This window comes from Panthera leo, chromosome D4 (genome assembly GCF_018350215.1).
Source record: "Panthera leo isolate Ple1 chromosome D4, P.leo_Ple1_pat1.1, whole genome shotgun sequence".
Taxonomy (NCBI): Eukaryota; Metazoa; Chordata; class Mammalia; order Carnivora; family Felidae; genus Panthera; species Panthera leo.
In genome coordinates, this window is record NC_056691.1 from 87672774 (window position 1) to 87697434 (window position 24661).

Below are 24661 nucleotides of genomic sequence, written 5' to 3' on the forward strand. Positions count from 1 at the left end.
CAGCAAAGGAACGGAGACTGAGCACGGGGAGTGTCAACAGGGCGCCGGGGAACGTAATCCCCCGCCCCCCTCGCTAAACTCCCACCACAGAAGAAATCGCAATATCACACCCCACCCTGTGCCGGGTCCTGCTTCTGGAGGAAAGGGGTAGCGTGGAGCCGGGGCCCGGACACCGCTGGGACACAGGGAGCTTTACAGACACGCGGATGCCCAGGGTCCCCTCGAGACTAGCCGAATCGGAATCTCTGGGGTGGGTCTAAGAAGCTTGCGGCTAGTACAGCCCTGAATCCGGATGGTCGTTTTGTTGGGGAACCTGAACGGACTCTTCTCTCACTCGCAGGGACGGAGAAGGAACATGGCTTTTAATGCGCTGGTGCTATCGAGCGGGACGATTTTTCTGTCAGTCTTGAGAAGCCATCTCCACACGGTCCGGGCAGCCACTCCACCCAGAAGTCCGAGAGGCGCGCCCGCCCACACGCGTGCACACACGTAGGCAAACACACACAGGCCCGCGGAGCCCAGAATCCCGCGCTCGGTGGGTTGCCAAGAAACCGGCTCCCTGGGCTGAGCACAATCCCCAAGGGCCGCCCAGCGCCCTCCGGGTACAGTCACGGGGGCTCGCGGCCAGCGGTCTGCCGGCTGAGCAGTTGTCGGCTGCCGGTCACAGGTGGCAGGCAGCTTCCCGGACGATCTGGAAGGCCATGGAGGCACAGGGGAGCTGGGCCAGGGTGTAGGCCAGGGAGCGGGTGGGTGCCCGAAGCTTGCCCAGATAGGCCACGGTGTGCACCACGCGGCCCAGGAAGAAGACGAGGAAGTGCATCCGGGCGATGAAGGGGTCAGGCCCCAGGAAGGAGTAAACGAGGCCCAGGAACAGGAAGGGGTAGATGGTCTCCATGTCATTCCGGTGGGCTCTGGGAAGGCAAGGGTGTGCGGTCAGCCGGGCGTCAGCACGGAGACGCTCGTGGAAGCCGGGGCCCTCTGCCCCGAAGGGCCCCACGCCCCTGGGGACCATCTCGGGCTGCCCGCCTGGAGTCCGTTCGTGGCCGGGAGGAAGAGATACCACGGAGGCAGAAGCGACAGCAATTCCAAGTCAGCTGCTGCCAGGACGTAAAACCCCACTTATGGGCCAGTGGCCGTGACAGGCAGCTAGCCGGGGTTTTCCTACCGAGCCCTGGGGCTCCCCAGGACTTGGCCCCGGCCCCGCTCCCCACCGTCTTCCGTCGTGTGGCCTTGGACGCCAGCCGGGAACAGTGGGACTCAGAGGGGGTTGAGAGCGGGGGTGGAGCCTAGGTCTGACTCCAACCCGCGCCCTTTACCCCCCCCCCCCCGGGCAGGGCTTTTCGGGGCGGGTGGGGGCACCCTCCTTCTGAACGCAGGTGCCTGGGCCCTCCCCAGGGGCGTGGGCTAGAGCACATGTCTGAAACCCTTGCCTAACCGTCTTGTCCTGCCCCTAGATGTCGGCAAACCCTCCTGCCTCTTTCGGGGATAATAATAATAATAACAGAACAGCTGCCCCCCCCCCCCGCCCCCCGGTAAAGCTCTTCATTTCGTCTACGCTGTCCTGTGTCTTTGTGTTTGTTCAAAACGGTCAAGCGCGTGAGCACGTGGGGTGGCGCGGGGGGAGTGCAAGGGCTGAGTATAGCCCTGGCGTAAATAAATGACCACGAAAGAAAACCCACCCGCGTCTGCTAAGAGTTGGGTCACATTTTCCATGACTCCCGCTAATGGACAGCTTCCTTGGGGAGAGGTGAGGAGGTCAAGTCTCATAAATTAGAGACTGAACCCGTGCCTGAGGCCACAGACGCTATGTTGGAAGAATAAACAGGAACCTAGTACCGGGGCTGGGACCTCCCCCGAGGACAAGGCCGCATGTGTGAGGCAGGGGGGACTCGGGGGCGGGAAGCGAGGTGCGCCTTCCAGCTGGGACGCGTTCCCCCAACGCTGTGCGCCCGCGGGCCGGGCCGGCCCAGCAGCTCCTATGTGACGGCCGGTAACACAGCCCTCCTCTTCCCTCCCACTTGCAAGCAGAGCCTTAGGCAAGGGCCTGGTGTGTGGCCTGACCTAGGGAATGGGGCTGGGCAGGGCACGGGAGAGGCCCTAACTCGGCTGCCCCGTGCTGCAGGGGTCTCTGCCGAGTGACCGGCGTGGGTGGGTTCAGGGGAGGAGATGTTTGCACCGAAGCCTGAATGATCAGGGATCATCAGCAGGTCACCACCGGTGCAGGGGAAGAACTTTCCAGGGAGCAGGAGGGGCAGGCGCGAAGGCCCTGGGGTGGGATTGAGCATAGGGTGTTCGAGGCACCGAAAAGTGACCCTGGAGCGTGTCTGGAGTGGGGTGGCATGAGAGGGAGCGAGGCAGGTTGAAAGCAGGAGGGGGGGGGGGCTCGTGAAGGGGGGGCTTGGGGCCTGGAATTCAATCCGCGTGTGCAAAAGCCCCCGTTAACCCAGCGGGGCCTGGACCGTTCTTAGGTGAAACTCGGGACACAGCGGTTGGCGTCTCTGGCCCCGTATCCCGAAGCCAACGTGAGCCCGCCTTCCCCTTTTCTCCCAAATCTCCACCTTGGGACCCAGCCTCGGGGAAAGCAGGTCTGCAGGAAGGCCCGGTCTCACCCAGTTGGGTGAGGCCCTGCCACCTGCCTGTGCCTGAGAGCAAGTCGTAGGCCCTGGTCAGATCCTGGCCGTGGGAAAGAAGAAGAGGGAAAATTAAGCTGGGCCCGCCCCGTCCCCCAGCTCCCTGATCAAGCAAGTCCCTTACCTCACTTGTGAGGGGACAGCAAGGCTTCCTCCAGACCCCTCTACCCTATGGAAATGGGGCTGTGCCCCCCAACATCCCCCATTAGAGGGACACCCTTGGGAAACGTGCTTTATTCTTCTTATTCTTTAATGTTTATTTACTTATTTTAAGAGAGAGAGAGAGCAGGGGGAGGGGCAGAGAGAGAGAGGGAGCCACTGTCAGTGCAGAGCCCCACGTGGGGCTCAGTCCCATAGACCGTGAGATCAGGACCTGAGCTGAGATCACGATGAACCGACTGAGCCACCCGGACGCCCCTGGAAAGCTTACTTTACATGAAGTCAGTGATGGGGCGCCTGGATGGCTCAGTCAGTCATGTCCGACTTTGACTCAGGTCATGATCTCGCGGTTCGTGGGTTCGAGCCCCACGTCGGGCTCTGTGCTGATGGCTCGGAGCCTGGAGCCTGCTTCGGATTCTGTCTCTCCCTCCCTCTCTGCTCCTCACTCCGCTCACGCTCTGTCTCCCTCTCTTTCTCTCAAAAATAAATAAACATTAAATGAAGTCAGCGTGTCCCAGAAATCGGTCTGCCTCTCACAGCTGACCCGCCTGGATGGGCCTTTCTGTCACACGCTCATCTGAAAGTTTCAGGAAAAGCACCCACTGGTATGGAAACCCATTCATCCGGATACTGTCCTTTAAAGCAGGTATTCACATCGGACGAGTGAGTCACTTTTTAGAGAGCTGACATTGGCCAAACCCCAAAGAGCCGACAAAGGGGAGCAGGGTGGAGAGGAGGGTGGGATGGGCAAGGTTCGTGGCAGGTGGGGACCCATTCTTCGGGGCAGAACCGAGAGGCGGGGAGGTGCAGCCCCTGCAGAAAACCAAGCGGTGGTCCTGACCCCACCTCCCAGCTCCAGCCCAAGGTCGCCAGTGACGGAGGAGAGGTGGCTGGGGGCTGAGAAAGCCCTGAGGCTCTGACCCTCAGCACCCCGCCCTCCACCCCACCCCCCACCCCCCACTGAGAGCTGGCCCAGCCCGTCCCTCCTCCCTCTCCCTCCTCCCTCCAGTAGGGATCAAAGCGAGGGTTCCCCACGAAGCCCGCAAGTGGTGCCCAGGACAGGGAGCTGTGGGGAAATCAAAGGTGAGGCAAGAAAACTCATTCCCCTCCCCGGGGGGCCCGGATGTGAACTCACAGACGTGGAGGGAGTCACGTACCAGAGAGACGTGGTTGGGCAAAACGTGTCATTCCAATAACAGCCACTTTTTAACATAAAAGTCACCCAAAGCAAATCCCCGCCAGACCGGACTTGCTGGGCTTCCTGTGGCACTGGGCCGCCCCTCCCCACCCCCCGGCCATTGCAACACCGGCTGCATGACGGCAGGTGACGGGCGGGGAGAAGGTCTGCGAGTAGCCCCAGGCAGCTGGCAGGGACAGCTGCCGCGACCTCCACCTCCGTCCTCATCCCTGGCCCTCCCCGCCGCCCACGCTGGCCATGCCCTGGAACAGCAGGTCCCCCGCTGCTCAGCGTCAAGGGCAGGCATAAAGCCGAGCAAAACCGCGTTCCTACAGAGCCTGCGGTCCCGGGCTCAACCGCGTGGCCTCGGCAAGCCTGCTCTGCCTCCAGAGATAACAGCACCCTCCCCGGGGAGGCTGTTGGGGGGCCCGGCGGGTTGGCAGCTATCGACAAGGTGCTTAGGACCCCGCTGCCGCGGAGGGGCTGCGCCCCGATGCACCTGCCGTCTTCCTCCTCTCCCTCGCCACCATCGCCGGCCTGGTCTGGGGCACGACCCTGAACGCTAATCTCGCCCTCTCGGTTTTGCCAGCCTCTCCTGCCTCGGCCAGGTGAATGAAACCCTGTGTGGAGCCGCAGAGAGGAGGGCCGGGCATGAGCCCGCGGTTCTGCGTCCCTCTAACCTGCTCCCTGGCCTCGGTTCACCGTCCACAACATCGAAGGGACTTCTAGGACTGCGATTCGGAGACCGATCTCCGGACAAACCGGTTCAGTCGGATTCAGGCTGCGTGTTCCGAGTAGTCAGAAACCTCGCCAAGCATGGGCCCCGTGCCCGTCTGCCTCCCTTGGGGCCACTCGGAGACTCCCTCCCTGAGGTTTCCCACACACGGACTCGGGATCTGGCCCAAAGACACCTGAGCAGGAGGCTGGGATTGGTGTCATGAAACAAGGTGGCCGGGTTTCATCATTTCCCTGGAAATCCGGCTCCTGACCTCTCCCAGAGCCGGGCTCACGTTCGTTTTGGCTCTGGCGTGTGGCTAATCTGCAAGGCAGATTTATCCTCCAAGAACCAAGACGTAAGTGCTTTCCTGTTTGGGCAGGAGGGTGACCCTGACTGCACCATAAACTCTGGTCTAATATTTAACTAACTTCTGCTTCCAGGGCATGTCCCCCTCAGGTTCCAGCAAGTTCTCCAGCAGGGGATGACGGGACGTGTGATTCTCTGAGCCCTGCACCTTCACGGTTCCACGACGTTCTGTGAAGGCAGGAGGTGGAGGAGACCCCGAGGGACCAGGAACCCCCAGACCTGCCGTGGTAAGTCTCCAATAAATACCAGTACGTCGCACGTCCCCTCCACCGATAAACACTTGCCAAATGGACATAAAACGTTATCTGGTAAGAGGTGCTCAAAAAGGGTTGAACTGGGGCGCCTGGGTGGCTCAGTCGGTTAAGCGGCCGACTTCGGCTCAGGTCATGATCTCATGGTCCGTGAGTTCGAGCCCCGCGTCGGGCTCTGTGCTGACGGCTCGGAGCCTGGAGCCTGCTTCACATTCTGTGTCTCCCTCTCTCTCTGCCCCCTCCCCCACTCACACTCTGTCTGTCTTTCAAAAATAAACCTTTTTTAAAAAGCGCTGAATCGAACTCCAGCCGTTGGAGCATCGCCACTATCGATAGAGGGTCATTTTGATCGGAAGAAGAAGCTGTACTGGGTACGCAGAAACATTTCGGCACCACACGGGTCTGTTATCTCTCCTCGGCTTGCTTACAGCCAGTAAAAAATAAACCAAAGTGCTCGTCGGCTCACGTAACCGCTCCTGTGCCACAAGTAAGCTTCGCTACGGAGGACGCGTGTACCCTGTGAAAAGCCAAGTAAACCCCCTCGGTGGCTGCGGTGAGCCAGCCCAGGCTATCCACGGCGGTCACGGCCGCCTCGACTGCTCAGGCCCTTCTCCACCGCCCAGGAGAGTCGGGCCAACCAAGGGGGTGGGCGGGATAAGGGTCACCGGTATGGGATGGATGGATGGACGGACGGATGGACCTCACAGGAAGAACTACATACCCTAGTTATATCAGAAACACTAGAACAGCACAGGATTTCACTGCCTACCTTACACATCTCTGTCATTCTTAAAAACCACAAGTATGCATATTATTCTCAACGGGCAAGAAAACGAAGAGAAAAAAACCGCTCTCCTCGAAGAAAAGAATCTCTTATTTACACTCCAGTGTCCCACCCATTTCTGCCCTCGGTGCACGGGAATGCCCTGGCAACTACGTGAGAGTTTGTCTCCTGTCTCCCCCTGTGCAGCTGCCCGTCCTTCCGCTTGTCCCTCAACTCCGCTGGCAGTCCCTGTCCCCTGGAAGTGCTGCCTCCTCCCTCTCCAGCCCACCGGGGTCAGCCAGGGGAGAGCCAACTGCCAAAACCACAACATTCAGATCAGGAACATGAAATCAATCCACATCTAGTCTCCGATGGGATTTTACGCAGCTATTTTTTTTCCCCATTTTTCCCATGTTTTTATTATTTTTAGTTTTGAGAGAGACAGAGTGTGAGCAGAGTGGGGGTAGGGAGACACAGAATCGGAAGCAGGCTCCAGGCTCCGAGCCGTCAGCACAGAGCCCGACGCGGGGCTCGAACTCACGAGCCGCGAGACCATGACCTGAGCCGAAGTCGGACGCTCCGCCGACTGAGCCACCCAGGCGCCCCAGTTTACACGGCTATTTTTAAAGAATCAGGTTTTGAGTAACATTTGCCCACACGGAAAGTGCTCACCAAATAACGTTCACGGAAAAAGAAATACCAGAACCCCGCCCTGGGCACACAATGCACACGGGATTTTCTGGGAAACATCTACAAAGAGGAGCTGGGTGAACACAGTGTTAGAGGTTAGCGGGGATTAGAGTCGGGACTGGTCTCCCTTTGCCCTCCGTGTGTTTGCAGTGCGACCCAGGTCGCCGGCGATCGTCAGCAGTTCTGACTTTCACGATGAGAAAAATTGTTTTTGATCGACTGGGGGGTTGTTCGGCAGAGGGAGTGACGTTCAGCTTCACTCCGAACGAAAGAAATGCAAAATAAAACCAAAACGTGGCAAATGTTCACCCATCCCATTGGCAGAACCCAACCACGGTGGAGGGACTGGAGGCGCCTGGGCGGCTCAGCCGGTTAAACGTCGGACTTGTGCTCAGGTCCTGAGCTCAGGGTCCGTGAGTTCGAGCCCCGCCCGGGCTCTGTGCCGACGGCTCGGAGCCCGGAGCCTGCTTCCGATTCTGTGCCTCCCTCTCTCTCTGCCCCTCCCTGGCTCGCACTCTCAATCTCTCTCTCAAAAATAAATAAAAACATTTTAAAAAAGAAAGAAAGAAATTAAATCAATGAATAAATTAGAGCTGTCTGAGGGGCTCCGGAAGGCAGGAGACCTCGGTCCTCTGGGTGCCCCCCCCCTGGCCCTGGTGCTCAGAGCGGAGCCTGGACAGGGGCAGACCGTGGCCAGGCTGGGGCCCAACAGTACTTGCCTGAGGCAGCGATCTACGTCCTGGTCACTCCGGCAGTACTGGAGGCCTCCGTGTCTCAGGGCATCCTCGGGGTTGGCAAAAGCCTGGAACACGTCAGCGAGAGTTACTGGCCTAGCCCCCTCCACGTGCCAAGTGCTGGCACTCGCCATGACCAAGGCCGCTATGGGCTGAACGTGTGCCCCGCGGATTCGTATGTTGAAAGCTGACCTCCAAGGTGATGGTGTTGGGGGGCGGGGGGTGGGGTCCTCTGGGGTGATTAGGTCAGGAGGGTAGAGCCCTTGGGAATGGGATTAGTGCCTTTAGAAAGGAGACCCCAGAGAGCTCCTTCACCCTCCTGCCACTGGAGGATACAGCCGGAAGACGGCCACCTGTGAACCAGGAAGTGGACCCTCACCAGACGCGGAATCTCCAGGCACCTTGCCTCCAGAATGGTGAGAAAGAAGTCTGCTGTTTACAAGCCCCGCCCCCCCCAGTCCAGGCCCGTGTGCCCGCGACACTCTTATAGCAGCCAGAACGGACGAAGGCAAAGGCCCTCATGTCCTGGCTTGTGGGAAGCTCACAGTCTGATGGGGAAATGGCCTACGAACCAGGGAAGACCAGGTGGTGAGTGTTAAACAGAGAGAAGACAAGGTTGGCCTTGAGAATGTTTCCAGGAGACCTGATCAAGCCTGGGGGTCAGAGGCGGCTTCTCTGAGGCAGGGGCATTCAAGCTAAGCTTTGGAGGAGGCAACAACATGAGCCCGGTGAGGGCCGGCTGGAGAAAGAGCATTGAAGACATCCAGGAAAGCATGTGCAAAGGCCCTGGGGTCAGAAGAAGATGGGGGTGTTTGAAGAACAGAAACCTAGCGTGGCTGGAGTATAGAGAGCGAGGGACAGAGGCCCAAGATGAAGTTGCTGGGGTCCCGAGGGCACTCTTAAGACTTTGGACTTGGAACTAAGAGCAGTGAGAGGGTTTTTGACAGTTCCACAAAGACTAGCTGCCCATTTCTTCGCTTCCCTGAGCCTCAGCTCCCTCATCCGTGAACTCTGGATCAAGCGGGGCTCATTTCCCGCGCGAAGAGTGAAGGGGAGAACTGGAGAGGCCTCCGCCCAATGCCGGGCACTGGGAGCACCGGCATGGGGAAGGTGCTCGACGAATAGTCTACGACCAGCAGAAACTTCAGGTCACGTTTCGGTCACCGGAGGCCCACGCCCAGCGCTCACCAACCCCACAGCAAACACGAATCTCAGCAGCACGCTTTCTGGATTGCTCATCCAATGGCAAATACTCCCGCCTCTGACTCATGAGCCCTGGTGACCCCTGTCCTCAAGCTCTGGTGCGTCCCACCTGTCCCACGCCTGAGGCCCGTCAGGGTCAGGATCAGAGCCCCCACACCCAGAATTCCTCTCCACTGGCCCTGCACTCGTGGAATCACCAATCCCGATGGGCCGGCACAGAGTCCGTGGACCCGTGACTCCCTTCAAAGGGTCCTAGGCCCGGGTCCGAGGGGTGGCTCGTTCCTAAAGACAGAACCGGAACACAAGCCCGCCGGGCCGGGAGCCGGTTGTAGGGCAGACCGAGGAACCGCTGTCGTCCGAAGCCAGAATTGCTACCTTTAATTGGGACAAGGGGGCAGGCCGTTGGATGCACTCCCGGGACCGAGCTGTGGTTGCGGCCTTCGAGTGAATTCCAGTTGTTTGTTCGTAATGAGAACTCTTAATGAGTTCGTAATGAGAACACTTGCTCTGCGCCAGGTGCCGAACTCGCCCGGCTCGAGCGTGACTGTCCCCCGCTTTACAGATGAGGAAACGGCCCCCAGACTCGCCCCAGGGGCAAAGGGTGGACGAGTCAGAGCCCTTATCTGTCACCTGCCCAGGGATGTGGCTTCCAGGCTCCTTCCTGGCATGGGAGGGAAACTCACAGACGGTAAGGAGCCCCTGGGGGACAGCCCCAGGGAAGGTTTCTTTCTGGCACTCTCCACCCACCAGAGAGAAAGGCACTCTCGGGTTTCCCTCCTTCTATCCCTGAATTCACATTGAAGAGGGAGGCTCCGGACCCCTGCGCTTTGCTGTTGAGAATTCTATCCCCGCACCTGCCCCCTCCGGACAGGTTGTGGGGCCGGACAGCCCCGTTCAAACCCTGCTGCGTGGCCTCACAGGTGTCCTCTCCCGGAAGAAAAGGTGAATGTGGCTCCCACCTATTAAACGCTCAGCTCCAAGGAAGGACTTAATGGCTGAATGCACCTGTCCCTGCTGGGTTCCCCGTATCCCGCATCCAGGACCGGGGTGAGGCAGAGAGGAGGCAGGGGTCATCCGGGTGCCTGTGTCTGTGCCTCTGGGCGTTAAAGCCGTCCCGCCTTCACCCCTGCCCGCGCCTATGCCAGGGGCTGAGTCCGACTCCCCAGCAAGATCCCCGCTCCTGGGTGTCCACACCCAACGTGATACCAGAGCTAACCTTGCCTTGCCTTTGAACGGGACAAAGGCGGACAAAGGGGCCATGGTTTCTGGAAACGAGTCCTCTACTGAAAAACAAGACAGCCGGCCGGCTTGGCCCAAAACTTCTCTGACTCTGGTCGTGTCCAATGCGAGCAGAGCTGTTCTGAATGGGCCGTCCCGCCCACCCAGGCTCCGATCTTAGCCTCTTTGTTGTTTTGGCTCCGGGGACTTGGGATCGGTGGGGTGGCCGGGGGAAGGGGGGGGGTGGGGAATTCCTCCTTGAAAATTCCAGTGGAGCCCAGGCCGGCCGAGACCTGGCCTCTGGACGCTGCCGTGCGTTCGTAAGCCACCTCGCCAATGAATTGGGAATTTCCACTTAAAATTCCCGGGGCTCCTGCGTCGCCGGTTTCCACTCCACCCAAATCTCCGATCTCCTGTGCTGGGAAGCTGCCGGGTCTGATGGAGGCATTCTTGCTGTCTCATTCCACCCTCCGGGACCTGCTTCTCTCTGAGACACCCAGCAGAGCTCAGCAGCACCCGTCGTGCCAGAACTTACCTGGTAGCACGGCGGGGTGAGTAAATGCTCTTACAACAGAGGACAAGAAGGTGCGGGTCCTGCCATCCCAAAGGCCTCCAGGGCCCTCACATTCTGGCCCGGAGAACACCTCGGCCAAGTTTCCCATCCCTGCAGTTTCCCAGCAGGGCTGGGGCCGGGGAGGCGGGGGTGGGGGGGGGGGTGCTCCAGGGGAGCATACCTTCTTCCGAAGCCTCACTTGGCCCGTGATGATGGCCACCACGTACATCTTGATGACCAGCAGCGTGCTGCAGAGCAGGAAGGCCGGCAGCGCCTGGCCTCTCACCAATGCCAGGACAGGGGCAGGCATCTCCATGGGCAGGCGGGAGCTCTGGGGCAGGCGGCCGCAGCAGGCGCGTGTGGCTGTGTCTCTACGAGCTGGAGGAGGCGGGGAGAGCCCGCCAGGAGGCCTGTCTGCACACAGCACACGCCCACTCTCAGCGGCCAGATGCTGGGGGAGGCGCAGGGCTGAGCTGTGTCCCCTGTCCAGCCTCCGGCCCCAGACACCCCTCCCCTGGCAAATCCTTAAACGCGTTCTAGTCTGTCTCTTCATCTGCAACATGGGGGCGTCCGGCAGGGCCTGCCTTCTGGGGGAGGGGGGTGTGTGTGTGGGACAAAGGCAGACGCCTGGCGGGACATCCACAGGTGGCCGATAGCTCTGGTGTCTGTCCCCGTCCCCGCGGGTCAGCACAGGTGTTGGGCAGGAGAACTGGGCCATCTGTCCCCACTCTCAGCCTGGACGCTTGAACCACAGTCATACCTACCTTGATGTGACTCTGATTTTTTTTTTTTTTAAGTTTAGTTATTGATTTTGAGAGAGCGAGCGAGCGCTGAGAAGGAGCAGGCTGGAGCAGAGCGAGAGGGAGAGAGAATCCCGATGTGAGCTGTCAGCTCGGGGCCCGACGCGAGCTCCGTCCCATGACCTGAGCTGGCACGGAGAGTCGGACGTCAGCAGAGGCAGGAATCTTTTGCCTTTAGTTTCGCCAACACCGCTCGCTTTGCCCGGGGGTCCCCTGGGGAGGGGGGCAAGAGGGAAACCTCAGTGTCCTGTGCCTTCTCCGCCCTGGCGCCTGCCCCGAAGGGACCGCGGTGTCCGTCTGGGCTGTGCCCCCAAAGCAGCAGAGACCAAGAGGAAAGACTGGCCAGAGGGCACAGACACTGGCCACGTGCTCCGGAGCCCGACTCAGCTGACGTCGGGTCCCAGAGCCAGCCCTTGGCGACTGCAGCCGTGTGGTCTCGGGCGAGCAGGTTCCTTCGCCGAATCCTTGTCTTCAACGAAAGGGAGTCGTGTCTAATTATTAAACACCGGGCACCTAGGAAGCCCTGATCTGTATGAGCTTCTGAGCCTCAGTTTCCTCCTCCTCCAAATGGGGGTAACGCTTGGCTTGCCAGGAGGGAGGCTCTTGGAAGCACCCCGTGCTTGCTGCTGGAGCAGGGAGTGGGTAGGGGGTGGGGGTCGATCGCTTGTCCATTTGCTGTGCGCCGTGCTTGGAAGCCGACACCCGTGTTTCTGGGATATGGGGCTGCCAGCCGGGGTCGTCCCAGACCCACACGATACATGGCAAGTCACAATCAGGGACGGGACAGAGGACGCAGGGGACGTCCTGCATTGTACGTTCTCTCTGCCTGGGTGTTTGAGGGAGCGCGCTGGGCCCTGCTTGGGCTTCTGAAACGAGACAGAAACCTCACCAGCAGAGGCTAGAGAAACCAGCGCGGGCAAAGGGCGGATTGTTACCCATCAGTCACCTGGAGCGGAAAATAAGAGGGACTTCGTGGGGAAGCCCTGCGGGCTGATGACTTCACGGTAGGAATCTTTTCCTCCACGTCTGCGGGAACGAACCAGCCAAGCCAGGGCCTGGCAGACAGACGGGACGAGGTCTCCTCTGATTTCCGGCCAAGAATTTCCCTAAAGCCTCCCTCCGCCTGGGGAAGCTGCGGTTTTGTTCTTGGTGGTGGTGGTGAGGGTGGTGACGCTTCTCTCGGAGCTCAGGTTCTTTGCCTGCAAAAGACGTGCCCCTGCCTCGCGGGAGGTGGGGGGGACTACAGCAGCGCCTGCCTGAAAATGAAGGCAAGACGAAACCCCCGGGGGGGGGGGTGTCCCCCAGGAGGAGGCGTCCTGGGGGTCAGAAATGTGTTTACATCACGGCTGGGTGGTGGTTACACCGGTGAATCTAGATGTAAAAACTCCCTGAGATGTATCTTAAGTGGTGACTTTGCTGGGTTAAACACACACACACACACACACACACACACACACACACGCAAGAATTCTCTGGTCACGGTGAGCAAAGAGGGGCTGCTTTGTCCAAGCCCCCATGTGGCTTCTTCCAGCTGGCCCTCCTCGGCATTTCCTGAGGATCAGAGACCCAGCTCTTGGGCCGGTTCATTGTCTGTGACTTCAGAGGAGCTTAAGAGAGAGGAGGAAGCAGCCCCACCCCTGCGGCTGGGTTCCTGACCTCGGTGAGAGGCGCCGGGACGTTCTCCAGCCAGGGGATGGAAGAGAAAGAACCGTGGCTCGAGCGACCGGAGGCAGATTTGTATTGCGCCCCAGTCGTCCCGGCTGGCATCGGCCACGTCTCCCCACCCTTGAGAAGGGGTGCCGTGCGAACCCACGGATTAGCCGGCGCTTTCCCATGGCGCTGCGTGCGGGCCCCGCTGGGGCAGAAGCTTCCCGCTCCGCTCCCCTCCCCCCTGCTCCAGGTGGGACCCCTGAACTCCTCGCAGAGTGAACAAGGCCATGAAGGGCTGTCGAACCACCGCGTCCTCCTAACTAACCCTGGGAAAGCACAGCTTTCCTTTCAGGGACCGTAGGGGCAGCCAATCCCAGTACTCCCTTTCTTGGGAATGGGGGTGGGCCACGTGACCCAGGGAAGGCAATCCCAATGGTCCCGGCAGCTGGCAGAGCCAATCAGAGGCTTCCCTGGGAGTTTATATTGTGACCTCCCCCTCCGGAGACCCCCCCCCCCCCGTTGGCTCTAGGGCTGAGGCTTGGGGCCTCAGCGGCCTGAAGCTGCGTGGAACTATCCCCCCCGCCTTCCCCACGTGGAGGGGGCCTGTATTCTGGGGGCAACAAGGCCCCAACCTCTGACTCACCCGGGCCTGGGAGTCTTAACAGTTTCCTTCTTCGCTTAAACAAAACATCAGTCAAAATCACGTTTGTCTTTGGCTCCAAACTGCGGTGGCCCCCGTCTTGCTCAGAGTAAAAGCCAAAGTTTGGACCGTGGCCCACGGCCCCGTCCCATCTGGTCTCCATCCGGTTCTCTCTGGATTCCTCCCCCGCTCGCTCCGTCAGCCTAGCCACTCTGTCCTTGCTCCCGGCCTTCACTCTGGTGGCGGCCTCTGCCTGGAAGTCTCTTCCCCTGGACATGGGCTGTGTTGACACTTCACCTTCAAGTCTTTGCTCAGGTGTCGCCTCCTCCACCCCCACTCCCCACCCCGCTCCCAACACCGCATTAATCCGCTGCGCAGCCCCCCCCCCCCCCCCAGCCATTTCTGATGTCATTTTGCTGCCTGTGCTTTCTCTGTTCTTTCCACGGCCCATTTCATTCAATGACACGCCATGCAATTTATTTCCTGTCCTTACTGTCTAACACCCGGATTCCTGGGGGGAAGGGGGGGGGGGTCTCAGTCCTGTTTGCTGATGAGCCACAAGCACCGGTCCCGTGCCTGACATACAGACCCAACTGTAATTCACTGAATTGATTTAAGCTCACTTGATTGGGATTTCTTTCTTTATAACCAAAGGAGTCTAGACCCGGATAACTGAAGAGCTCCAGAGTTTGGTTCAGGGTCCTGACTCCTGCCCGCCTACTTCCTGGAATGCCCTGGGGGGAGCCTGGCTGCCTCTCCTGACAGGCACAGAGCCAGGGAAGAAGCCTAGGTCAGCAGCTGACGTTTACTCATAAGGATAAATGGGGACGATCAGGCTGCTTCCTGGGCTCTCAAGGCCAGCCTGGCCCCTCAGCCCATTCCTGAGATAGCCAAGATGGCCTTGAAGGATGATGCCATTCTGCTTAAGGACCACAGTCAGATAGGGCGGCGGCCAGAGGATCAATCACTGGGCAATGCTCTCAGACCCAACCTTGGCCTAATCACAGATGCCATCGTATTTAACCCTCCTGAGGGAGATAGGACTATTAGACCCATTTTAGAGATGTGGGGCCTGAGGCCCAGATTGGCGGTTATACTCACCCCGGGTCTCACAGCTGGGCTTGGATCCAGGGGGATGTTCTTGCCACCGACGCTTTGCTGTTCTGGCTGCGGGGCTGTGGGCTGTGGCCCAGGGGAACCGGTCAGCACCTTAAGAGGCAGCGATCTGTAATGCGTAAGGGAAGGTTCCTCTCCTCTCCGGAGGCTTCCCCAAGTCAGGAACCTCCCGGGGGGGCTCTTCCCCTCTTGGGAGTGAGGATGAAAGCAAGGTTGCTCAGCTGTAAAGCCCGGCGGCTTCACCCACACAGTGGAGTATTGTTCAGCCTTAAGACGGACGAACTTACTAACACCTGCTACAAGGTGGATGAACCCGGAAGGCATCGTGCCAAGAGCCAGAAACACGAAAGACTGCATATCATATGATTCTGTTTATAAGAAATGTCCAGAATGGGCAAATCCCTAGAGACAGAAAGCGGATCGGTGGCTGCCAGGGTGTAGACGGAGGCCGAATAGGAACGACCATTTAACGCGCACCGGGCTTTCTTCTGGAAGGGCGGGAAAGTTCTAGAGACGATGATGATGGCTGCACTACAGCGTGAACCTACTTAGTGCCACTGACCTGTACATTTCAAGATGGTTACTTTTTTTTTTTTTTTTTTTTTTTTTTTTTTTTTAGTATTTATTTTTTTTTTGAGAGAAAGACAGGGCTCAAGCAGGGGAGGGGCGGAGAAAGGTGGGGAGAGAATCCCAAGCAGGGTCCAGGCTCAGCGCGGAGCCCCACCGCGGGGCTCCATCCCACGACCCTGGGATCATGACGGGAGCCGAAATCAAGAGTCAACCGACCCCGCCAGACAGGCGTCCCCCACAGTGATTCATTGTACGTTGGAAAGAAAAAGGGGAAAGGAAAACCTGGGCTGCTGGCTTCTCCGCGGCTGTACACACGGCACCCGGTGTGGCGTCTGCACAGAGCTGGGCTTCGCAGGTATTTGTCGGGAGACGGGCCACCTGAACGTGTGCCTGACACACTGCACGTTCCCGGGCCGTCCCGTTCTCCTGTCGCCGCAGAGAGGAGCACACGTGGGGCCCTTCACACTCCGACCAAGCGCCGCCCTTGATGGAGCCCATCTGTTGGCCCCTGACCGCAGGCCTCAGATCCGGTTACGGATGCGCAGAGCTGCGGTCAGGCAGGAGCATTTCCTGATGCTTTGGGGGCGGGGGCGGGGGGGGGGGGGGACGGCACAGGCAGGAGCATTTCCTGGATGCTTTGTGGGGGGAGGACGGCACACAGCTGACAGGAGAGGCGGATGGGGGAGGCGGGAGGGGAGGAAATGTTCGTCTCAGCACGAATCCCTGCCAAGACCTTTGCAGAGAAGGGGCAGTCCTCCGGGCAGAGGCTCCGGGATCAGGCCGCAGCCAAGACCCTCCCGTGCCCAGGCTGGGGACGCGTCCAGCCAGCGCCCACGCACGCGCACCGCCCCCGGATGCTGTCTCCCCGGGGGCATTTCCCGTGTCCGGCCCTCGGACGCATCAGGAAGCCTTTTCCTAGGAGGCCCTGGAAGGGAGTTTTGCATTCCTGGGATCCCAGTTCAGCCAGCGATGGCTCAGGGGACAGCGGGCCGGGGCTTTCAAACACAGCGATGATGGGAACCCTCCGGCTTTCCGGGGGCCCCCGGGACCCCGAACTTCCTCAGTTTCACAAGAAGTGCCACCGGGTTTCCCCCGGGGCCTTTGTCACAAGGACAACACTATTTTATGACGGCAGGTTTTGATTTTTTTTTACTTACGATGATTATTTATTTTTTAGAGAGGCGGGGGCGGGGGCAGAGAGAGAGAGAAAGAGAGAGAGAGAGAGGGAGACACAGCATCCGGCGGCAGGCTCCAGGCTCCAAGCCGTCAGCACAGAGCCCGGCCCGGGGGCTCGAACCCCTGACCGTGAGATCCTGACCTGAGCCGAAGTCGGACGCTTCACCGCCTGAGCCACCCAGGCGCCCCCTATAACCGTGGGCTTTTAAACGAATCGTCCAAATATGACAGAAGCGGACATCGTTAAGGGGGCAGAGCGCGTGCTCCCTCCTTCAGCTCTGACGCGAGGTCATGTCTGCAACCTCCTTGATGGCCCCTCTCAACTGGAACCCTGCCAGTCTGGGGGGACTCCCTACTTTCCAATAATAATAATAATAATAATAATAATAATAAAACAGCAACCAGAAAACAGCAGCTGTTGTCAAGGAGGTAGGCACCATTTCCGTGATTCATGCATCCACCTGCCTTGTCTTATCTTTCGCGCTGTCACCCTGGATGATAGAGCCTGATCAGCCAGCGTTCTCGGTGGAAAAACGGGCTCAGGGCTATGAATGACTTTGCCCTAAGATCACGGATCTGGGCAGAGGTGAAGCTATCGGCAGCCAGAGCCTGCTTTCTTCACCAGCAACCCCCCCCACCCCACCCCCGCAGGCAGAGCCGAGGTTTGAAGGCAAGCCAGCTGTTCCATTCTTGCACAACTCTCGTTCAGATCTCCTTCCTTGTGCTGAGCCGAACTGCCCCTTCGGGGCCGCAGGGCACACGCATGCTCCCTTCTCCTCGCCACAGGCCTTGGGAATTGGAGGACACCACCAGGTCAGCCCTAAATCTCCTCTTGCAGGCAAAACAAACGCGGCCCCAGTCGGCTGGCTCATCCTCGGACGCCGTGTTTTCCCAGCCGCCGCGACCTAGTTTGTAAAGGTCCCTCGGAGACCAGAGGGGGACCGCCACCCCTCGCTGGAGACCCCTCACTGCTGCAAGCACAGGACGAGTTGTGACTCCAAGGAGATCTGGCCACAGGAATCAGTGGGGCCCCGCGCAAAATGAAAACGCAAAGTCCCTTTTCAAACGTTGTCGGGAGTTTCAGGCGGCTGACAGTGGACTGGTGAGTCGGCCCCACGGGACCCCGTGTGGCTGCATGAACTGGCCCTGATTCTGTGCTCAGGGTCATTCAACATGAGCTGAGTAAGGAAGTCAGGTCCGAATCAAAGCCAGAGAAAGGATAACACGAGAGCTCGATAGAACATTTCATCACCTGTGCCCAATGTAAACGATGCCAACGTTCTATTATAAATAACAACATGAACAACATTTTATCATAAATAACGACACGAACAACCACAACACTTGCATAGGGGTGCCCGGCTGGCTCAGCCGGTAGAGCGTGCGGCTCTTGATCTTGGGGCCACGAGTTCGAGCCCCACGCTGGGCGGAGAGATTACTTCAAAAGAAAAGAAAAAAGAAAACATTGTACAGTGTTCACGATGTGCCTGGGGGAATGTTAACCTGATCTTCGACATCCTGTTGAGGTAGGTACTACGACTATTCCCACTCGACAGATGAGAAAACTCAGACACAGAGCAGTTGAGTAACTCACTCAGTTACGGAACTGACAAGTGGTCTCGTCACAGCATTTTGGAGGAAGCACTCGTAACGACACCACCTCCAGTTTCCAGAGAAGGTTCCTGAAGCGCCTGGGAGGGAGCAACCATAGCAAAGAGATCGCGACTGGAGGGCTCAAACCCAGGATCACACGGCCACAGAGCCCACGCCCTTTGCAGTTCAACCTCTACCCTTCAGTAGCCCACATAACAGGTCTGTAGTGTGTTGAATAGTGTCCTCTGAAAAAAAAAAATATATATATGTCTGAGTCCTAACCTACAGTATTTGTGAATGTGATCTTAGGAGAGACGTATATACACGGAGCTCAGTCTGAGTCCAATGACCCGTGTCCCTGTAAAGGAAAGCGGAGGGAGATTCAGACACACGGAGGAAAAGGCCAGGTGAAGCGGGAGGCAGAGATTGGAGCGATGTGGCCACAAGCCGGGGGAGGCGGAGGCTTGCCGGAAGCCACCAGAAGACAGCCACGAGATGCGTTTCCCCCTCAGAGCCTCCAGAAGGAACCAACCCAGTCAACGCCTTGACTTCAGATCTCCGGTGTCCAGGACTAGGAGAGGATCCTTTTCTGTTGCTTTAAGCCGAACAGTCTGTGGTCATTAGGTATTACAGCTCTACATCACTCATACAGTGCCTTCTTGTGTTTTTATTTGATTGATTTTATGTTTATTTCTGAGAGAGAGAGCGTGTGCGCGGGGGAGAGAGGGGGGCAGAGGGAAAGAGAGAATCTCAAGCAGGCTTCCAACGCGGGGCTCGATCCCACGGCCCTGGGATCGTCACCTGAGCTGAAATCAAGATCGGACGCTCAACTGACTGAGCCACCCGGGCGCCCCGCCTTCTTGTGTTTTCAGAGGTGCTCGTGTGTCTACAGAACAAGCGTACGTAGCTCTGGTTGGATCTCCAGAGAGCGCTGTCCAGCAGAAACCTAACACACACGCCAAGTGCAAGCCACACGTGGAACTTGACATTTGCGACTCACCGTGTCGGGGCGCCTGGGCGGCTCAGCCTGTTAAGCGTCCGACTTTGGCTCGGGTTGTGATCGCCCGGTCCGTGAGTTCGAGCCCCGCATTGCGCGAGCTCAAGTCCCACTTCGGGCGAGCTCGAGCCCCAACTCTGGGCTCCGCACTCTGCACTCTGTCTCCCTCTGACCCTCGCTCACGCGTGCTCTCTCTCTCTAAAATAAAAAAAAAATTTTTTTTCTTGTAGCCATGTTAAAAAAAAAATGTATCAGGTGGAATTAATTTCTATAATCGTATGAGTTCCCTGTGGCCACTGTAACAAATTACCCGGAACTTGGTGACTTAGAAGAGTAGGAATTTAGTCTTTCACGATTCTGGAGGCCAGAAGTCTGACGCCAAGGCGTTGGCAGGGTTTTGCTCCCTGCCACAGCGTCCAGGAGAATCTGTCCCTTGCCTCTTCTGGCTCCTGGTGATGCTGGGATTCCTTGGCTTGTGGCCACCTCTCTCCAGCCTGCTGTCTCCTCTTCTCCACGTGTCTGTGTAACTCTCCCTCCGTCTCTCACTGATCAAGATACGTGTGACCGCATTCGGGGTTTACCTGGGTAATCCCAGGGTAATCTCCCCATCTCGAGATCTTTAACTGTGTCACAATCGCAAAGAAGGACCCCTTTTCCCAAAAGGCAACACGGGTTCCAGGAATAGGAACTGATATCTTTGGAATATTATGCAGCATATTATAATAATGTATTTGATTTAACCTAATATATCCGGGTGCCTGGGCGGCTCAGTCAATTAAGAACCTGACTGATTTCGGCTCAGGTCATCATCCACAGTTGGTGAGCCTGAGCCCCGAGTCAGGCTCTCTGCCCTGACACTGTGGGGCCTACTTGGGATTCTCTCTCTCTGCCCTTCCCTGCTTGTGTGCTCTTTCTCTCTCTCTCTCTCAAAATAAATAAATAAACTTTAAAAAAGAATATTTTAACTTAATGTATCAAAAACATTATCACTTGGGGCGCCTGGGTGGCTCAGTCGGTTAAGCGGCCGACTTCGGCTCGTGTCACGATCTCGCGGTCCGTGAGTTCGAGCCCCGTGTCGGGCTCTGTGCTGACAGCTCAGAGCCTGGAGCCTGCTTCAGATTCTGTGTCTCCCTCTCTCTCTCTGACCCTCCCCTGTTCATGCTCTGTCTCTCCCTGTGTCAAAAATAAATAAAACGTTAAAAAAAATTAAAAAAAAAAACATTATCACTTTCGGGGTGCCCGGGTGGCTCATTCGGTTAAGCAGCCAGCTCCGGCTCAGGTCATGATCTCACAGCTCATGGGTTTGAGCCCCGTGTCGGGCTCTGTGCTGACACTTCTCTCTCTGCCCCTCCCCTGCTCATGCTCTGTCTCTCTCTCTCTCTCAAAACTAAATAAACATTCTAAAAGGTAATAATATTTAATAATTACGGTAATGATTTAAAAATATTATTACCTTTTAGAATGTTTATTTAGTTTTGACAGAGAGAGAGACAGAGCGTGAGCAGGGGAGGGGCAGAGAGCAAGGGAGACACAGAATCTGAAGCAGGCTCCGGGTTCTGAGCCGTCAGCACAGAGCCCGACGCGGGGCTCGAACCCACGAGCTGTGGGATCATGACCTGAGCTGAAGTTGGACGCTCAACTGACTGAGCCACCCGGGCACTCCCCAAAATATGATCACTTTAACGTGCAGTTAGTATTTGTAAATTATTAGTGAGGTGTTTTACTTGTTCTCATGTGAAGTCTTTAAAAACCAGTGTGAACTTCACGGTCATGAGACATCTCAGCTTGGACTCACCACGTTTTGGGAGATCAAAGGCCACATCTGGCCACTCTACATAAAGAGATGGGCTACTGTCACTGACCTCTCACTGTGCCGCAGAGTGGTCTAGGATCTTCTGGTTCTTTGATTGCTTTAAGACACGGCACAAAGGTCACAGGTGCACTGAGAATCTCAGATGAGGTGTCGGCCTTTCTGTTCCGGTCTCAAGATCTGTGATTCAAAACGTCAACGCTGTCCTTGAGGTATGTGCCCAAATCGTGGGCCGATTTCAAGCAAGCTGGACTTGAAGGTCAAGTCTGCAGAGCCCGATTTATTGCTGAAAGAGCAGTCAAGCTCCTCCTCCCACCTGTGATAACGATGCCAACCTCGGGGTTGAGTCTTTGCAGCTTGAAAACCGCTGATTTTCTGCGGCCACCTCATATGTTAAATCTGCTTCTCTCCCTTTTGGAGAAGGGGACACTGAGGCCCGGATTGACCAAGTAGCCTGTCCGCCGTGGCTCAGCGGTTGAGGAGCAGGACGGAAACCCAAGCCCCGAACCACTGCCTCCTATCCGAGCGCCATACTTCCCCTCTCTGGGCCTCGCTTTCTCCATCTCTAAAACGGGTGTGATAATACACCTTCCATGGAGGATTACTGAGATAACCCAGGTGACACGTGACATTGTGCCTCGTGTTAATCGCCAGCGGTCACCGCGGCTGGTGTGTTAACCGCTGAGCTTCAACCAGGCCTGAGTCATCCCCGAGGCAGCGCCCGGGGGGCTGGACAGATACGGAGTGTGACGGTCCGGCCCTACCCCCCGCCCCGTGAATCATCAGTCCAGGGCCGGTAGAGACGGGCAAAGAACTAATTACATCACAACAAGATAAGAACCCGTAGCGGTGGGTGCGTGTATCAGGGGAGAAGTGGGGGGGGGGGGGGGGCCGGGGAGAAAGTGGTGCTTGTGCTGGGTCCTCCGGGAACCTGATTAGCTGGTTGGAAGCCAGAGGGTGTAGCGCACAAGGCCTAGAACGGGAGCCCTGCCCGAGCCCCTGTAAGGGGTCCCCCCTCTTCCGGAACACAAACACGGGCAGACGCAGCCCCGGGCAATTCCGGGCTCTGATTGGACAGTGGAGAGCGCCTGAGCACAGGGCGGCCAATGGGAGGCTGGCCAACAGCCAATGAGCGCAGAGCGCGCTGAGCAGGTGCCTCGCAGGTGTGAACGGAGAATAGCCAGCGGGGGACGGAAAGGTGGACCTGGGCGCCGGAGGAGGCTGAGCTCAGCGGCCCCGGGGTGGGGTGGGGTGGCTGTGAGTGGCCTGGGGAGAACCTCCGCGAATCCGAATCCGCTCCTGGTCGGCCCCGGGGGTCGTCACCTGCGTCCCCGCGCCCCTTGTACCGCGAACGTCCTCACCAGGAGCCCCTCGATCCCGGAACCCCCAAAGCAGCCCCGGCCTCGAGACGACGCAAGGAACCAGTTACCATTAACCGGGGGCTGGTCAGCGCAGGTCTGTCACCTGTTCTACGGGGCGCTGGGGTCCCCACCGGAAGCCGAGGCCCCCACCCAAGGCCGCTTTGGACCTCGCCTGTTTTCTGGGTCCTGTAGGGTAAGACGACGTTTTCTGCGCAAGCCTCTCATTGCTTCCCTGTCCAGCTCCCCACCCCGCCCCACCCCACCCCCGCCCCACCCCTAACTCCACCACCATGAAGGCCTCCCTGCTGTCACCTTGTCCCGAGAGCCAAGTCGTCCCCCTCCTGGAGGAGCACAGCACTCGGAATTGTTCTGAACTTGGAGTCTGGAAAGGCCCAGATGTGTCCCTTGCTGTCCCCACTACCCCCAGCACAAGCTGCAGCCAGGAACCCAGGTGATCAGGTTTGATTCTCCTGTCTTATCCTGGGGGCAGCAGTCTGTGGCCTCTGAGTTACACATTATCTTGGAGGGAAAAAAAAAAAAAAATGCTTCTTCCTCCTGGCTGGATGCCAGATCTATACCCAGGTTTCAGTCATCCCCCCAGCTCTGCATAGACTGAGCCACACACCTAAGCCTGTGCAAACGGGGGGGAGGGGGGGAACTCATGACCAGAATACCAGGGTCTGTTGTCGTGGGAACCAGGGACACGTGAGGCCCCAGCACAGCCCCTGCTGAAGCTTAGAGGATTAAAGTGGGGGACCGGAGTGCCCCTCAGAGGCGCTCTTCTGGCCCGTTCATCCACTGACCCCCGAAGCCTGAGTGTGCCAGACACATTGCTGGTGTCGGAGACACGGGGCTCACGTCAGAGGCGCCCTGGCCTTGGGAGTGGTTTGGAGCTGTCTCCGGGGCCAACTCTCCACCCCGTGACCTCTTGCCAACCCAGACCTGGAGTTCTGCTGAGACAACCTCAGCCCTCCCTCTTGTCTCTTACCCTGTCCCCAGGCGCGCCTCTGCCTGAGCTCATCGGTGATGACTTCAGAAATGTCACACCCAAGGCCTTGGCCAGCTTGAGATCTGAGGGGCTTCGGGCTCTTGCCGTCCCCTCCCTGTCTCTCTAGCATGACTCAGGCAGGGACAGGACCCAGGCTGTGGTAAGGCTCTCCATTTTTATGCAATCGCTTTCTTCACTCAAACCACAGGCCCTGCCGGGTCACACACACCCCCCCTCCCCCCTGCTTCGCCCGCCTTCCCCTGCCTCTCAGCCTTCTGACGCCAGGGTTCAGATGCCAAGCAGATAGAGACCCTCATCTCTGCTGAGGTCAAGGCCAGTCTTCTCTTCCGTCATGTCCCCAGCTGCTCAGGGTCGGGGAGCGGTGCCCAAGGATAGGGGACCGGTGGGGGGCCGGTGCTGTTGCCCAGATGAGAGGTGACGGGGCCTGAGGAAAGCCAGAACACAGAACTGGTGAGCCTCCGGGACAAAGCTGGCTGTCAGGAGGAAGCAGGAAGACAGAATGCCAGTAGTGGTCCGAACGGTGCTTACCTCTGCGCAGAGGAGCGGTGTGGACTGGGATAGGACACGAGGGAACTTCTTGGGTGCTGAGAGATGTCTGTCTCCCTCTGGGCGGGTTTCATTAAAAAAAGGAAATAAAATCCCAATGCCCAGATCTGACTCGAATAGCTCAGTAGGCAGGGATGCCACTGACTGTGATGGGAAGCCCGGAGGAAACACGAACTTGAAAGAAAAACATCAAGCATTCCACTTTGTGTTGAACCGACTGCTGGACATCTAAATCGTTCCCAGTGCATTCCCCAGGGTAAACAATGCCAGGAGGCCACTTGTGCACGTTCAGATGAGTTCCTACAAGTAGTGTTTCTGGATCAGAGCGTGTCCTTAAGACTCTGGATCCCCACTGGCAACGAGGTTTCCCCAGCGTGTGTTCCTAACAGCATTCGTTCATCTGGCCATCCGTTCCTTCCCCGGGGGCCAGCTCTGTGCCAGGCCCTGTCCGGCGTCCTAGAGATGTGACGGCAAACAAGACGGGGAGATTGCTGTCACCCGCTCCCTGGAACTCCCAGTGTGGGATGGAGATCAGGGTAGGAAGAGGGACCCTCTTGTTCAGAGGGATCCATTCAACCCTGAAGGGGTGCACACACCGAAAATGCTTGCCCACAACGTGGGCCCGAAACCAGTGATCAGCTGTTCGTAGTGGCTTTTCTTCTATAGACAGGGAAAGATATCTTGGCGAGCCACAGCTGAAGGAGCTGGGAGCAGGGGGGAGGTGGGGAGAGATGGCCAGAGCACTGCAGGAAAGAGCCTAGAACATGCAAAGGCCCTGCAAAAGATCATCTGATGGCTGTGGGCGAAGGGCTTGCAGGGATGGGGGCGGGGAGAGGAGTCAAAAGCCTGCTGAATAAGTTAGATGCTATCTTGTCCATCGAATTTGCATTTAGGTCCTCCAGACTCGCCACGAACGGCAGCTTATGCACAG

The 24661-nt window shown here is 58.0% G+C and overlaps 1 protein-coding gene and 2 long non-coding RNA genes across 13 annotated transcripts; 2 read left to right on the top strand and 1 right to left on the bottom strand.

Moving 5' to 3' along the window:
* Positions 1-341: 341 nt before the first annotated feature.
* On the bottom strand, positions 342-23364 carry PTGES (prostaglandin E synthase). 10 transcript variants are annotated; one of them, XM_042912336.1, is made up of 6 exons: positions 23164-23364; positions 20867-20994; positions 14654-14777; positions 10644-13832; positions 7474-7556; positions 342-911 (listed from the first exon to the last, which is right to left on the bottom strand). In XM_042912336.1, exons 4-6 carry the CDS (start codon positions 11178-11180, stop codon positions 662-664), a joined length of 870 nt encoding a protein of 289 aa, XP_042768270.1. In that variant the 5' UTR covers positions 11181-13832; positions 14654-14777; positions 20867-20994; positions 23164-23364; the 3' UTR covers positions 342-661. The 10 variants fall into 10 exon arrangements, with proteins under 10 accessions (XP_042768270.1, XP_042768271.1, XP_042768274.1 ...); XM_042912337.1 differs by lacking the exon at positions 23164-23364 and adding an exon at positions 22244-22427; XM_042912340.1 differs by lacking the exons at positions 20867-20994; positions 23164-23364 and adding exons at positions 15521-15899; positions 18009-18078 and having other exon boundaries at positions 10644-10840.
* LOC122204726 lies at positions 4948-11297 on the top strand. Its single transcript, XR_006195764.1, has 3 exons — positions 4948-5039; positions 5125-5277; positions 11260-11297. It is a non-coding gene; the product is annotated as an uncharacterized LOC122204726 (long non-coding RNA).
* Positions 16542-19765, top strand: LOC122204725. Of its 2 annotated transcripts, none has more exons than XR_006195762.1 (3): positions 16542-18226; positions 18317-18631; positions 18880-19765. It is a non-coding gene; the product is annotated as an uncharacterized LOC122204725 (long non-coding RNA). The 2 variants fall into 2 exon arrangements; XR_006195763.1 differs by lacking the exon at positions 18880-19765 and having other exon boundaries at positions 16542-17940; positions 18043-18226; positions 18317-18735.
* Positions 23365-24661: the final 1297 nt, after the last annotated feature.